We start from the raw sequence: 14,779 nt of genomic DNA on the forward strand, positions 1-14,779 counted from the left end.
TCCTCTCGCTGGAACAGTCGGACCCCAAGGTAGCAGCGCTATCCCATCCCCAGGGACCCATGAGCGGCCAGGCCCTGCTGTGGGGCACCCGCAGTCCTCCTGCCCCGCCTCGCCAGGTGGCCTGGCGTCGTGGCTTCTTCTGGAGCCTTCTCTTTCCACAGGCGCCGTGCCCTGGGGCTGTGATAACGGGGTGCAGCACCATGGCTGGGGAGGAGAGCCTTGAGGGAGCCGTGGGCAATAAGGGGCAGAAGGTGAGGGAGGGGGCGTGGCGGGCGTGGTCCTGGGGAGGAGGGTAGCGGAGGAGGACCTCGGAGCACCTCCGTGTGGGGAGTCTTGGAAGGTGGCCCGGTGGCGTGGTGGTTACACACTGGGCCCGCGGTTGCAAGCCACCAGTCCCTCCCTGCGAGAAAGATGAGGCTTGCTACTCCTGAAAAGGAATTCCGGCGTCTTGTCACTGTGGAAGCCCACGGGGGCAGTTCTACCCTGTCTCTACCCCGCCCCATAGTGTCGCTGGGAGTGGGAATTGACTGGGGGCAGGGACGCTGAGCAGAAGCCACTGGGAGGCACCTGGGAGGGAGGGCGGGACTCCGCCGCCCAGCTGCTCCTTACCCAGATGGAGGGTCAGGCCAGGCGCCGGAGGTGGGCAGCGTACTGGTGCGCCACCGTGACATTGTCATTTCTCTAGGCCAAGGACTCCTTCCGAGACATCGCCATATACTTCTCCAAGGAAGAGTGGGCGGAGATGGGCGAGTGGGAGAAGTTCCGCTACAGGAATGTGAAGAAGAACTACGAGGCGCTGCTCGCTCTAGGTAGCGGCGGGGTGCACAGAGCCGGGGTCCCACCCACGGAGCCTCAACCCTGCCCTCCTGTGATCCCGCCTGTTGCCCATGCTGGGTTCCCTCAGCCCATCCACTTCTTCCTCCCCGCTGTTCCCTCTGAGGACCAAGATGGTGCTTTTTTGCAGGCCTCAGAGCCCCGCGCCCAGCTTTCATGTGTCACCACAGGCCAGCCGCCAAAGGGCAGGTGGAGGACAGTGAGGATTCCGATGAGGAATGGACCCCTCGGCAGCGGCGCGGTGAGGCCAGCAGGAGTCCCAGGGCTCAGCTCGGGCTAACAGGAGTGTTTGTTCCTGTAAAGACGTAAAGGTTACCTTCCGTTCATCGGAAGTCTTAGCATGTGCAAAGTATAGGACATGTTATTTGTAGCTACATTCATAAATGGATAAAAATATGAACGTGGGTAGAAAATATAATTCAAAAGAGTTGTCACTGCTAGAGGAAGAGAAAGTTGGTTAGTTTTGGGTTGTTTTTTGTTTGAGTTTGGGTTTGTTTTGCTTTAATTTTGAAATAGAATTTAGAAATTCATAGCAAAACGTTGAGGTTTCAATAAACGACAGAGTATATACATTTTTACAGTTTAATACTCCATACTTTTCTTTTTTAATTATTTATTGGGGCTCGTACAACTCATCACAATCCATCCATCCATTGTGTCGAGCACATTTGTACATTTGTTGCCATCATCACTCTCAAAACATTTTCTTTCTACTTGAGCCCTTGGTATCAGTTCCTCATTTTTCCCCTCCCTCAGGAACCATTGATGATTTATAAATAATTACTATTTATTCATGTCTAACACTGACCAATGTCTCCCTTCACCCACTTTTCTATTGTCCATCCCCCTTGGGAGGGGTTATAGGTAGATCATTGTGATTGGTTCCCCCTTTCTCCCCATCTTCCCTTTACCCTCCTGGTATCACTACTCTCAATATCGGTCCTGAGGGGTTCATCTGTCCTGGATTCCCTGAGTTTCCAGCTCTTATCTGTACCCGTGTACATGCTCTGGTCTAGCAGGATTTGTGAGGTAGAATTGGTGTCGTGATGGGGGAGGGCGGGAGGAAGCATTTAAGAAGTAGAGGAAAGTTGTATGTTTCATCGCTGCTACCCTGCACCCTGACTGGTTCACCTCCTCCCTGTGATGCTTCCATAAGGGGATGTCCAGTTGTCTACAGATGGGTCCTGGGTCCCCATTCCGCACTTCCCCTCATTCACAATGATATGATTTTTTGTCCTTTGATGCCTGATTACTGATACCTCATCCCATTGATACCTCATGATCGCACAGGCTGGTGTGCTTCTTCCATGTGGGTTTTGTTCTTCTGAGCTAGGTGGCCGCTTGTTTATCTTCAAGCCTTTAAGACCCCAGATGCTATCTATATCTTTTGATAGCCGGGCACCATCAGCTTTCTTCACCACATTTGCTTATGCACCCACTTTGTCTTCAGCTATAGTGTTCGGAAGATGAGCATCACAGAATGTCAATTTAATAGAACAAAGCGTTCTTGCCTTGAGGGAGTACTTGAGTAGAGGCCCAATGTCCATCTGCTACCTTACTACTAAACTTATAAATATATGGACATAGATCTATTTCCCTATCATTATATAAAAATATATTTACAAAAATCCAGGCCTGTCCCTGTCATTATATATAAATATATTTACCTATGTCCATACCTGTATATAGACCTCTGTAAATGCCCTTTGCCTCCTAGATCTTTCCTCTATTTCCTTTTACTTTCCTCTTGTCCTACTATCATGTTTGGCCTTCATTCAGGTTTCCGTAATTCCTCTCGGTTACATTGCCCTTAATCGAGCCCTACCAGACATCCTACGCCCTCCTCACCATAGATTTTAGATCACTTGTCCCTTGTTCCTGGGTTTGTTAACACCCACTTCTTTCCCCTGCCTCCCTCTCTCCCATGTCCCCGGGAACCATAGGTCCTGTTGTTTTCTCCTCTGGATTGTTTATCACCCCTATCTTATCTAGATAGACATGCAGAGACAATAATAAGCACAAAAACAAGACAGAGCAAAACAAGACAACAAAGGAAAACAAAATAACAACAAATGAGGACCAAACAACAACAAAAAGCCTATAAATAGTTCCAGGTCTGTTTGTTGATGTTTAGGAGTGTTTTCCAGTTGAGTCTGATGGGGTGCCATGCCCTGGCCCCAAAGTCTATTTTTGGTATTCCCCGGGGACTTCATTGCTTGACTCCCCTTGCTGCTCTGTTGGACGCCCTTGACATTTCACCCCAGAGTGGTGGAGTCAGCACAATTCCCGCACTGTGCCTCCAGTGTTATCCCCCAAAGCGGTATGGGTCAGTGAGGGATGTCCTTGTCTCATGGTGGGGCCATCGCTGTAATCCTCTCTCTGCATTGGCTGCTCTGAGCAGGAATATCCTCCTGGAGACTTGGTGGGCCAGGATGTGCTCCATTCTCTCTCCTTCCTTCTTCTTCCTTTGCTCTGATTAGACACGCCCCTCTCCCTGAGCTGTATCTTCAGTGCTGTCCTCTGAAGTGCATTCTTCTCGGGGGAGGGGGGACTCCATACTTTTCTTGATGCCTAAAACTTATCTTGTTTTACTAAACATTGATCATCTATCAAAGGGCACTTGCTTTAACTGTAAAACCACTTCCTAATGATTTCAAGTGGTTCATAGTCACTACAATACATGTTTTGCATGAGAAAATTATTAACTCATATGAGTATTTAAAAGTACCTAATTTATGTATGATAGTTAATCACACCAATGAGCCACTTAGCCCAAATAAAACTTTTGTGTGTGTGTGGGGGGGGGGGGAACGCGGTCTTGATCTTGGGTTTGAGAGAGCTGTTTAAACTCCCTGAGCATTCTCACATGCTCTGAGCAGAGAACAAATCTGGTAAGTACCTTTATAAAAAAAGAAGTAAGATACCCACCTCCTTTTCTGCTGTATGGACAGGGAAGTTTATGAAACAGTCAGCTCCTAAGTGTGAAGGAGAACCTAGAGTGCAAGGTCTGTGATTCCCATCTATGGATTTTAGGTATTTCAGTCTCAGGAAATTTAGTCCGAGAGATGAAATCCAATGCTTGCTTGTCCAGTTTTAACATAAAAAGACAGTCTTCTTAAATAAACATACCCCTGATAGTTTATCACACATCTCCATCTGGACTCAGATAAATCCCCAACCCAGATACTTTTTTTTTTAACAGACATACTATTATGGCCATCGAATAGTCATTGATTTCCACTCACAGCAACACTATAGGACACAGCAGACCTGTCCTTGTGGGTTTCTGAGACTGTAACTCTTTACAGAAAGAGAAAGCCTCATGTTTCTCCCTGGGAGCAGCTGGTGGTTTCTAACTGCTGAACTTGTGGTTAGCAGCCCAATGTGTAACCCACTATACCACCAGGACCCTAAAATAGATGTGAGGGATACTTTATGTGCATAAGATGAGCTAGGTTTAAAACATGGTTTTTTTTCTTTCTTTTTTTTGGAAACATGCTTTTAAAACCAGCTAACCATTAATTAATGATACTGCAAAAATCATTTTCAAATCACCTTTGCATAATTCTCCGTCTCTCTTCTCTCTTGGTAATTCCTGTCCCTGGAGATGGTAGCATCTTCAGAGTTTGTAAACACTCACCAAGTGGAGTAAGTTCTGATTTCTTATTACCTTTCAGTCAGACCTCCTTGGGTGGCCTCCAGAGGAGAGCAGAATAAGCAGCAGAAGGTGAGTATCTTCGAGTGCTGTAGACAAGAACACCTTCCTTGTGGAGCCACATGCAGGTAAGAGCAGGGGAGGGACAGAGCCCAGGCCTGCTGGCCCCTTTCTGGACCAGGCTCACATATAGTCTGGCAAACATCACCACCTTCATAGGACAACAGGGTCAGTAACACGCTAGCTTTATTTCCACTGTGTCCTAGACTTCATTGAATAAACTCACTTTGAAAAATAACTTAAGAACATAGAATGAAGCACAGAGGAAATTTTGTCATCTATAATATTTTGTAGCATTCAAAGGAACATATTTAGTAGACATCCCATTAAAACATAAACCCCTCCTGACAAGATAGACTGTACAACTGTGTTTTGCATGTTTTCCTTTGTGTGTTTTGCACGCAAAATTAAAGAAGGGAATGAGAGAGTGTGTGAAAGGTCAAAGCCAAAAAAAATAAAAAATAAGTTGCTATAGTGTCTGCCACTGCATGAAAACCTGTGAGTCAAGAGTAGACCTTGCTCCTTAAGGTTTTCAATGGCTGAGATGTTTCAGAAGTAGATCACCAGGCCTTTCTTCCAAGAACCTCTGGATGAACTCTAACCCCCAACCTTTTCAATAGAATGTGACAGCTTCATTGCTTGTGTCCCAGAGACACCTAATAGAAAATCACCTCTGAATCTAGTCATAGTGACAATCATACAGGGACTCCAAATTTTTAAGCATAGGCTTGAAGGAATGATACTGTGAAAATAATTTTCTTTTTTCAAAAAATCAATTTATTGGGGTCTCATATAACTCTTATTACTCCATTCATCCATCCATTGTGTCAAGCACATTTGTAGATTTGTTGCCATCATTTTCAAAACATTTTCTTTCTACTTGAGCCCTTGGTATCAGCTTCCCATTTTTCCCTTCCCTCCCCCACCCTTCCTTCCCTCATGAACCCTTGATAATTTATACATATTACACTAACCGATGTCTCCCTTCACCCACTTTTCTGTTGTCCGTCCCCCAGGGAGGGGGTTATATGTAGATCATTGTGATTGGTTCCCCCTTTCTCCCCTCACCTTTCCCTTACCCTCCTGGTATCACTACTCTCATTATTGATCCTGAGGGGGTGGTTATCTATCCTAGATTCTCTGTTTTTCCAGCTCTTATCTGTACCAGTGTACAATCTCTGATATAGCCGAATTTGTAAGGTAGAATTGAGATCAGGATAGTGGGGAGGAGGAAGCATTAAAAAACTGGGGGGGGGGGGAGAACTAGAGGAAAGTTGTATGTTTCATCAGTGCTATACTGCTCCCTGACTGGCTCATCTCCTCCCCGAAATCCTTCCATAAGGGGATGTCCAGTTGCCTACAGATGGGCTTTGGGTCCCCACTCCGCACTTCCCCTCATTCACAATGATATGATTTTTTTGTTTTGGGTCTTTGATGCCTGATATCTGATCCTATGGACACCTCATGATCACACAGGCTGGTGTGCTTCTTCCATGTGGGCTTTGTTGCTTCTCAACTAAATGGGAAATAATTTTCAAACCACCCTTGGTTCGAACAAACTTCAAAATCACTACTGTCAAGTCAATTCCAGCCTTTAGTGACCCTATAAGACAGGGTAGGACTGACCCTGTGGATTTCCAAGACTAACTTTTGGGCGGAGTAGAAAGCCTCATTTACCTCCCTCAGAGTGGCTGGTGCTTTTGATCTGCTGAGTTTGTGGTTAGCAGCCTAACATGTAATCATTATACCACCAGGGGTCCTGGTCCAACAAGCCTACAAGGCATGTATTTTAGCAATCATCATTTTACAGACGAGGAAACTGAGGTGCGGACATGTTCAGGTACACACCTGAGATCACACTATCAGGGGAGTAAAGTCTACTCCAAAATGCTTACTTTTTCATGAACATTTACACGTGTTTATAAAACCCACACCTCTCACAGACCATGTTGTTTCTTAGCTAGTCTCCCCACGCTTTCTCCCACCTTCAATCAAACACACAGACATTTAAGCAAAAGTTGAAAGAGCCTGAGGAAATGGGTTCTGATCAAGGATTCACTATCCACTGGGCCCTTCCTCTACTCTTGAGTTGCCAGGTGCCTTGGGTTGTTGGAGCTCGAGTGAAGGTCAGGTACTGTAGTATTAAATTAAATTTGGAAGGGTGGGGAGTGAGGGGCCAGCCCCCACCCGCTGCTGCTACTACTACTACTACTACCCACAGGTTCAGTAATGCACAATTGTACGGTTGAGATATATAAGTATTATATTAAAGTCATCGAGAGCATGAGAGATACAATAGTGCAGTTAGACATATTACATGGTAGCATTGCTCACCTCAGCCCAGCTTGGTGGTCCACGTAGAGAGAGGGGGAAGGGAAGGAGGGCAAGGGAACAAGGGAGAGAGGAGAAGGGGAAGAGAGAGGAGCCAGAGAGAGAGGTCAGAGAGTCAGAGAGCTCTCTATTGCTGACCCACGCCTATATACCTTTTGGGGGCATGCCAGCCCACTAATTACAGGTAGAGACATACGTCACAGGGAGGGGCTGCACTATAGGTTACACAGCAATGAGCGGGTGGTCACCCGCTCTCAATAGGAACCATTATCAGTAGGGTGAAAACTCCTCCTACAGGAGCCTGTCCATTGTCCCCAGAGGCAGGGAGCAGGGCCCACTGCAGTTTAGCAACTGATTGCCCTCAGGGGGGAAATGCATGTGCATCTGACCTCCCCCCACAAGTTACTAAGGGGCTTCAAAATGTTTGGTAAAAAATTGGAATTCGTGGAGGGAAGGTGGGGTGGAAAAAGGGAACCGATTACCGGGATCTACATATAACCTCCTCCCTGGGGGATGGACAACAGAAAAGTGGGTGAAGGGAGATGTCGGATAGTGTAAGATATGACAAAACAATAATACTTTATAAATTATCAAGAGTTCATGAGGGAAGGGGGAGCAGGGAGGGAAGGGAAAAATGAACTGATGCCAAGGGCTTAAGTGGAGAGCAAATGTTTTCATAATGATGAGGGAAACAAAGGTACAAATGTGCTTTACACAATCGATGTATGTATGGATTGTGATAAGAGTTGTATGAGCCCTAATAAAATTATTTTTTTTAACGATTAAAAAAAAGAAGAAAAAGGAAATATTTCCACAAACATTTTGAAGCCACCTCATATGTGGAAATGGCCCATCCTAAAACTAAAGAAATGCTTGTTGTCCTCTAATATATGATTCTGACTTTAAAGGGAATGCACAGGGCACCACAAGATAATGAATCTAGTTCGAAAGAACTGCCAGCCACAACAAATTCACTGAGTGCATGTAACTCAGAGCAGTCATCCCAGCAGTTCTCGTCACCTCCTGAAAGAGGAAGTGTCCCTGTTCAGCACTCAAGACAGAAACTGGGTAAGAGGGAATCATCTGGGACTCGCGCTTCCAAAAATGCCTGTGGGCTATGAACCTGGGTTTACACTGGGGACCAGAAATCGGATGCAGTAGTGAGTGTAATAAAAAGAAAGCTACAGACATGGCTTATAATTTACACAGAAGATCTGAGCGTAAGCAAATCTTCAAAATTCTCTGTGGTCTAGATTCCTAGACTGTAAAATAGATAAAGATTCAGAGCCTAAACATTATTGGAAGCCATTAAATTAAATACAAAGGAGCTGACATATGCCAGGTGACCTGTAAATCCATCTGTGGTATTAGAGCCCAAACCTTTCTACTCCTCTTCGATGTTTTAGCTTTCACTCAATGCCTCACACATAATATGCCTCAGCAAATATTTTCAGAATGCACAAATGTGTGAGAAACATTTTTAAGCAGGAAGGTTGACAAGTGACGCCTGAAAATGAGAAGCTAGAAGCTAAGGTTGCAGGGAGCCTCTCTCATCAAGGTGTGGAATTTTGGTCTCTGAGTAGTCTGGAGAAGGACAGTAGTGACTTGATGAGAGGAGAACGAACATTTTCTGACAAGACAAGGCTCACACTGAACACCACACCCACCTGTCTTCTCACCTCAGAGCCCAGGAGAAAGGAGGTTGAGGTGAAGATGTACAGCTTGCGTGAGAGAAAGGACCACGCATACCAGGAACTGGGCGAGCCCCAGGATGATGACTACCTTTGTAAGTGGTCCCCCTACCCCCAGTAGAAGGCTTAGGTCCTGGTTCCAATATGGTTCCCTTCTCTAGTGGCTTGGAGTTCAGGATTGAGCTCTGGGCTCTTTCTTCTCCAGCTCTCAATGCCCAGGAATAGGTTGTACCCAGTACCCATCCTAATCCCTATTGTATAGGTTCTATGCTTATACCCATCCTCATCCATATTGCTCTCTCCTCCAGATTGTGAGAAGTGTCAGAACTTCTTCATTGACACCTGTACAGTTCATGGGGCCCCGACGTTTGTAAAGGATAGTCCCATGGACAAGGGGTGCCCTAATCACTCAGCCCTCACCCTGCCCCCTGGACTGAGAATTGGACCATCCAGTATCCCTGAGGCTGGGCTTGGAGTCTGGAATGAAGAGTCTGAGCTGCCACTGGGCCTGCACTTTGGCCCCTATGAGGGCCAGATGACAGAAGATGAGGAGGCAGCCAACAGTGGCTACTCCTGGCTGGTGAGAAGCACCCACTCTATGCCTTGTCTTTGTCTTTGTCCCCTTGCCCCACCTCCCTTTGGGCCTTGCTTAGGACACGCTAGGACACCTTGAGGGTAATAAGCTGGCTTTGTTCAGTGTGTAGTTTCTGCATGGCCTTGGAACTCCTGTTGACTAGCAGAGGGAAATGGGGGCAGAATGGTCAGAAACAAGAGGACCCCTTGCTCTCCTCTGACTGACAATTAACACAGACTGGAATGCAGATGCCGATAAAGGACTTGTGGTGTGGTAGCAAAGTGACAGACAAGCATTGAAAATAAAACAATTCCTCTCTTTATTAATAAAAATGTCTTAACTTCTTTTTCTAAATCTCAGATCACCAAGGGGAGGAACTGCTATGAATACGTGGATGGAAAGGACACGTCTTGGGCAAACTGGATGAGGTAAGGCCTGAGAGTGTTTGGCTTCAGGGAATAAATGAGCTTGCCTCCATCCGTGGATTGTACACCCTCTGTCACTTATTCTCCAAACAACCCTCTTTTGTGTTTTGATAGAAATAAGGAGATTAAAAACATATGTCCTCTATGCAAATCATCTGTGCTAGATACTTTTGATGCTCATCTGGCAAGCATGGACTCACATTTCCTATATCTAGCCAACATGTGTTTACTTGGGCTCTGAGTGCTGGTAGTATAATGGGTTATGTACTAGACTGTTCACCCCAAGGTCAGCAGTTCAAAACTACCAACCACTCCATAGGAGAAAGATGAGGCTTTCTATTCCAGTAAGGAGTTACAGTATCAGAAACCCACAGGTCAGTTCTACTCTGTCCTATAGGGTCACTATGAGTTGGCATCAAATGGATGTCAGTGAATTTGGTTTTGGAGTACCTGGGCTCTAATACCACTGTTCTAGGCCAAGCTCCACAGCTCATGTTCTTATGGAGACTATGGACTTGTAGGAGGCAGACATTAAACAGTTTTTAAATTTTCTTTATGTAAATTTTTCACATTGTCCAAAAACTACATGGTACCAAGCTTGCCTAAAACAAGAGATGCTTAACCTAGACAGTCATAAATATCCCCAGGCCAGTGAGACTAAAGGGTGCTCAGCAGCCTGTGAGGGGTGGGCTGCAGGCTATTCATCAGTATCAAGTCATGACCAGCCGCTCTCCCTGTGGAACCTGATTTTATTGGGGTACAAATAAGAACAAACTAATAGGAATAGCCCTTCATGTTTCTGGAGGGGCCTGATGGGGCGTGCAATGCACTGTACTTAGAAAGTCCTCTCAGAAAAATATGGACTTACGTTGAGTGTTGGATGATGATGTAGTTATTTCAGAGCAGAGATGCTGACACTCGTGTAAGGCCAGAGAAGGTGAAGGTGAATCTGGGATTCAACTTTAGAACATGCTTGATACTGCGGGGAGGGCCACCCTCGGGAAGGCGGCCACCATAAGCCCATAAGCTGGGCTTGGGGAGAGGAATTCATGTGACCTTGCACATGAGGCTTATAGGAGAACATAAGGTTACAGTGAGGAGCAGTGAGGGGAGTGGGCAGTATCTGGGCCTGAACTTCAGGAGGAAAGAGGACAGGACCTGACTATGCTGGGTACTCATTGCCCATGATCCCCTCCTGTCCTATCACCTCAGGTATGTGAACTGTGCCCGGGACGAAGAGGAGCAGAACCTGGTGGCCTTTCAGTACCGTAGGCAGATCTTCTACCGAACTTGCCGCGCCATCCAACCTGGCTGTGAACTGCTGGTCTGGTATGGGGATGAGTACGGCCTGGAGCTGGGCATCAAGTGGGGCAGCAAGTGGAAGAAGGAGCTCACTTCAGGGACAGGTGTGTACCAGGGGTTCTGCTCCTTCTAAATCTTCATGGCCCAAGACCTAAGTAGAGTAGAATCCACATGAAGTCAATGAAATTTAAAGTATGAATTTCATAAATGAAAGATACATACGACTTTTATTTTAGAATGGTTTTAATAACTTTAAAAATTTTTGTTCTGATTTTATTTCTTAATGTTTCAGCACAAAAACAATGCTAAATGCCAAACACATCCTCAGGCACATCCAGCTCCTACTAAGGCAGTTTTTGTGGCCCTTTGAGTTTATCTTGTCACCCCACATTTCTGAAAATGATTCTTCCTATGCTATCATTCAGTCCGTTGTTTCAATGAATTGTTGTGTGAGTTCCTGTGCTTACTACACAGGGTCCCCAAGGCAGCCAAACCAAACTCACTGCCCTCAAGATGAATCCACATCATAACAACCCCATTTAGCGTTTCCAAGATTGTCAGTCTTTACAGGAGCAAACAGTCTCATCTTTTCCTCTGTGGATTGACTGATGGGTTTGAACCGCTGACTTTGCAGTTAGTGGCTCAGTGTTTAACCCACAGCAGCACAAAGCTCCCTTGCTGGGTTCCCAGGAACTTTAAATACAAATTTGTCACACAAAACAGTGAGCAGTGCTGTGCAGAGTCGCATTTGCGTGGGTAGGGGAGTAGAGTATGAGGGGAGGGTGAGTGAGAAAGGGGTTCGGAAGGCATCTCTCAGAATCCTCAGGGGAAGAAGGACTTCGAACTGCATATACCGGTGGCAAAAACATGGAAGTAGAGGAGCCACCTGCACAGTTACCCAAGCAGGAAAGGGTCAGGGTGTTTGAAGAAAGAGAGAGCCCCGAGGGAGATGTGAGTGAACGGAGCAGAAAGAGGGGTAGAAGAAAGATCAGAGAGATACAGAGGAGCTGGGGATGGTGGTGGTCAAAGTCGAAGTGAGAGTTTCAGAGGAGCAGGGGGTGGTGGTGTCAGAGTTGAAGTCTGAGATACAGAGGAACAGAGGGTGGAGAGGGGTCAGACTTGAAGTCAGTGGTACAGAGGAGCAGAGAAGGGGGCTGAGTGTTGGGATCAGAGAGATACAGAGGAGCAGAGAAGGGGGGTTAGAGTTGGAATCAGAGAGATACAGAGGAGCAGAGAAGGGTCAAAGTCGAAGTCACAGGTACAGAGGAGTAGAGAGGGGGAGGGGGAGGAGGACAAGGGGAAAGGGAACTGGGGAGGGAGGACAGGGGAGCGGGCTAACTCAGGCTTATATACCTTTGGGGGGCATCAAGTCACCTAATTACAGGTAAAGACATATGTCAAAGGAAGGGGTTGTACAACAGGTAATACAGCAATGAGAGGGGGACAGTCTAGGGATATACACTCAATAGGAAGGGGAGGAATTGGGGGCACACATGTGACAAGAAGGGCAGATCCCACATTCAGGATGGCAGCCTAACTTTGGATATCACTGAGGAGGTTTGACCTGTTTCTCTGGATCTCCATAGAAACCATTATCAGTAGGGTGTAAAACCCCACCTACAGGGACCAAACTGATGGTCACAAGTCTTTAGGGAGAAGTAGCCCATTGTCCTTAACAGCAGGGAGTGGGCCCTTCTTGTGGTGGGCCCAGACAGTAGTCTGGCAACTGACTGCCTTCAGGAAGGATGTCTTTAAGCATCCGACCTCCCACCATATGCTGCCAAATAGCTTCTAATGTTTGGCATGTCTTTGGGGGAGATAAAGCTGGGGAAAAGTCTCTTCATAATCCCACAGAGAAGTGGGTCAGACTTGGGGTCAGAGAGGTACAGAGAAGCAGGGAAGGGGGGTCAGAATTGATGTTAGAGTTACAAAGGAGTATAGGGGAAAACAGAGTTGTCTTCAGAGAGATACAGAAGAACAGAGAAGGAGGGTCAGAGTTGAAGTCAGAGGTAAAGAGGTGCACAGAGGGTTGTCAGAGAAGGTTCAGAGATACAGAGGAACAGAGAGGGGTGTCAGAGGAATGGGGTAAAGTGAGGCCAGGGGGCATCCATTCTGTAATGCTGACATCTTTCCTGAGAGTTTTGGAAGCCACTGGGTGTTTTCAGCTGAGGGATGAAATGTTCACTGTGCTAAGGTGGCACTGTGGTTAATCGTTGGACTAAAGAACGGGCTGCCTCAGTGTCATATTAGAGGACGGTAAGTGAAGGTGACATTCAGGAGAAGTCTGAACAAAGTATCATTTGAAATAAGACTCCTCCCTGTTGCATGAGGTGGCTTAAAGACATTCGGGCACATATGCCAACATCTTGTAATTCCATTTTCCATGGATTTTTTAAAGCCCCCTTGTATTTCAGCTGGGTTGTGATTAAGAGACACAGTCAGCAAGACCTAGTGTCCCTTCATCAGTGGCCTGTGTCAGCCCTGTCTTTCCCACTGTCTGAGAGAGAGCCTAGCAGAGTGGTCCTCACGTAAGCACATCTTCCCACACACCCTCAATAACCACTGCTCCACATTGGCTGTCCATATGGAGACTCTGGACCAGGGCTCCTTATTCAGTGAACTCTGCCCACTCCATAGGAAAGGACTCCTGGAGGTTCCACTCAGGGCACTGTGAGCAGCATCTCTCAGGAGAAATGGCTGCTGACACAATATCTCAGTAGAGACAGGGCTTAGAATAAGCATGTGGACTGTGAAATAGGCCAGATGGAGAGTGTACCCTCAATTCCTACTTGAAAGGGGGCCTGTCTGGCTGGGAAATAGGGAAGGGCCTTGATGCGACTTCCAATGTGCTGAAGAAAACACAAAGGTGTAAGAGTTTTTGGGGCGCGAAACTGAATTAAAGATCCAATTGGTAAAGTTTTAGAAGCAGGCTTTATTGAGAAGCTTGCAGGTGGGTTCAGCAACTCAGGTATTGAGCTGGCAAAACCGCGCAAGGGGAATTTCTGGCTGCGTTTTTATATCCCCTGGTGGCAGGCACAGCTGCACACAGGGGCTTCAAAGGGAAGCGCTCATTAATCTTATCTATAGGTCTGGGACAGGTGGAATAAACACATCTTCAAGGAACGTTAATCTTATAGGTACGGGGCGGGTGGAGTAAACATATCTTCAAAGAACATTCTTTCTCGGGGATGTCTGGTTCTCAGAACTGGTGATTTTCAGCGAGGGGAGGGGAGGCCGATGTGAGGGAGGTCCATGAGATGTGAGTTCTGAGAACCAAGAAGGCACCGGATTCAAAATGGAGTCTGTTGTGCCAAGACCAGGCAAAAAGATCAGATTGGAGTGAAAAGGAGGACCCAGACCCTGAGATATGAAGGGGCAGTCTTTCCAGGCAGCTGTCTACAGTGAGTCTGATGGAAAACTTTCTCTTCCAGGAAAACCAAAACCAGAGATCCATCCATGCCCCTCCTGCCCTTTGGCCTTCTCCAGTCAGACATTTCTCAACCAACACATGAAGTACAACCACCCCTCTCAGTCCTCTCTAGGAACAACTGCAGGAAAGGACCTTCAACCAGGAGACCCCCACCCAGGGGGCCATATGCAGCAGCATTCTGAACAACATACCAGGAATGACAGAACAGAAGGTGGAGAGAGAAAAAATGGGTCCAAACCTGTGCATGAAAGGATAAGGGAGCGGGGGGTGTCAAAGGCCTCCTCTAACGTACCCAAAGCACAAATGGGGAGATCTAGGGAGGCTAGGAGAACAACGGACACAGACCCCAACCCAAGCCAGAAAGTGAATGCTGAAGATACAGGGAAGTTATTACAAGGGGTAGTAAGCTCAAGAACAGTGAAAGTCAGCTTCAGAGAGGGTGGACAAGGCTTTAGTCAGAAGTCAGACCTCATCAAA

At 46.7% G+C, this 14,779-nt stretch overlaps 1 protein-coding gene across 1 annotated transcript; it reads left to right on the forward strand.

Annotated features, from left to right (window-relative positions):
- Positions 1-200: 200 nt before the first annotated feature.
- On the forward strand, positions 201-14,384 carry LOC101645213 (histone-lysine N-methyltransferase PRDM7). Its single transcript, XM_013005479.1, has 10 exons — positions 201-251; positions 686-809; positions 965-1,072; positions 4,512-4,561; positions 7,789-7,948; positions 8,565-8,666; positions 8,880-9,151; positions 9,506-9,573; positions 10,783-10,976; positions 14,275-14,384. Exons 1-10 carry the CDS (start codon positions 201-203, stop codon positions 14,382-14,384), a joined length of 1,239 nt encoding a protein of 412 aa, XP_012860933.1.
- The last annotated feature ends 395 nt before the right edge of the window (positions 14,385-14,779 follow it).

The sequence above is a fragment of the Echinops telfairi genome, unplaced genomic scaffold, assembly GCF_000313985.2.
Source record: "Echinops telfairi isolate 266 unplaced genomic scaffold, ASM31398v2 ScPeMD7_5;HRSCAF=22, whole genome shotgun sequence".
Classification (NCBI taxonomy): Eukaryota; Metazoa; Chordata; class Mammalia; order Afrosoricida; family Tenrecidae; genus Echinops; species Echinops telfairi.

Coding starts and splice junctions, on each gene's coding strand:
- LOC101645213 (XM_013005479.1), top strand. CDS start 201: ATGGCTGGGGAGGAGAGCCTTGAGGGAGCCGTGGGCAATAAGGGGCAG. Junction 252..685: donor TGGGCAATAAGGGGCAGAAG/GTGAGGGAGGGG, acceptor TCATTTCTCTAG/GCCAAGGACTCCTTCCGAGA. Junction 810..964: donor CGAGGCGCTGCTCGCTCTAG/GTAGCGGCGGGG, acceptor GCTTTTTTGCAG/GCCTCAGAGCCCCGCGCCCA.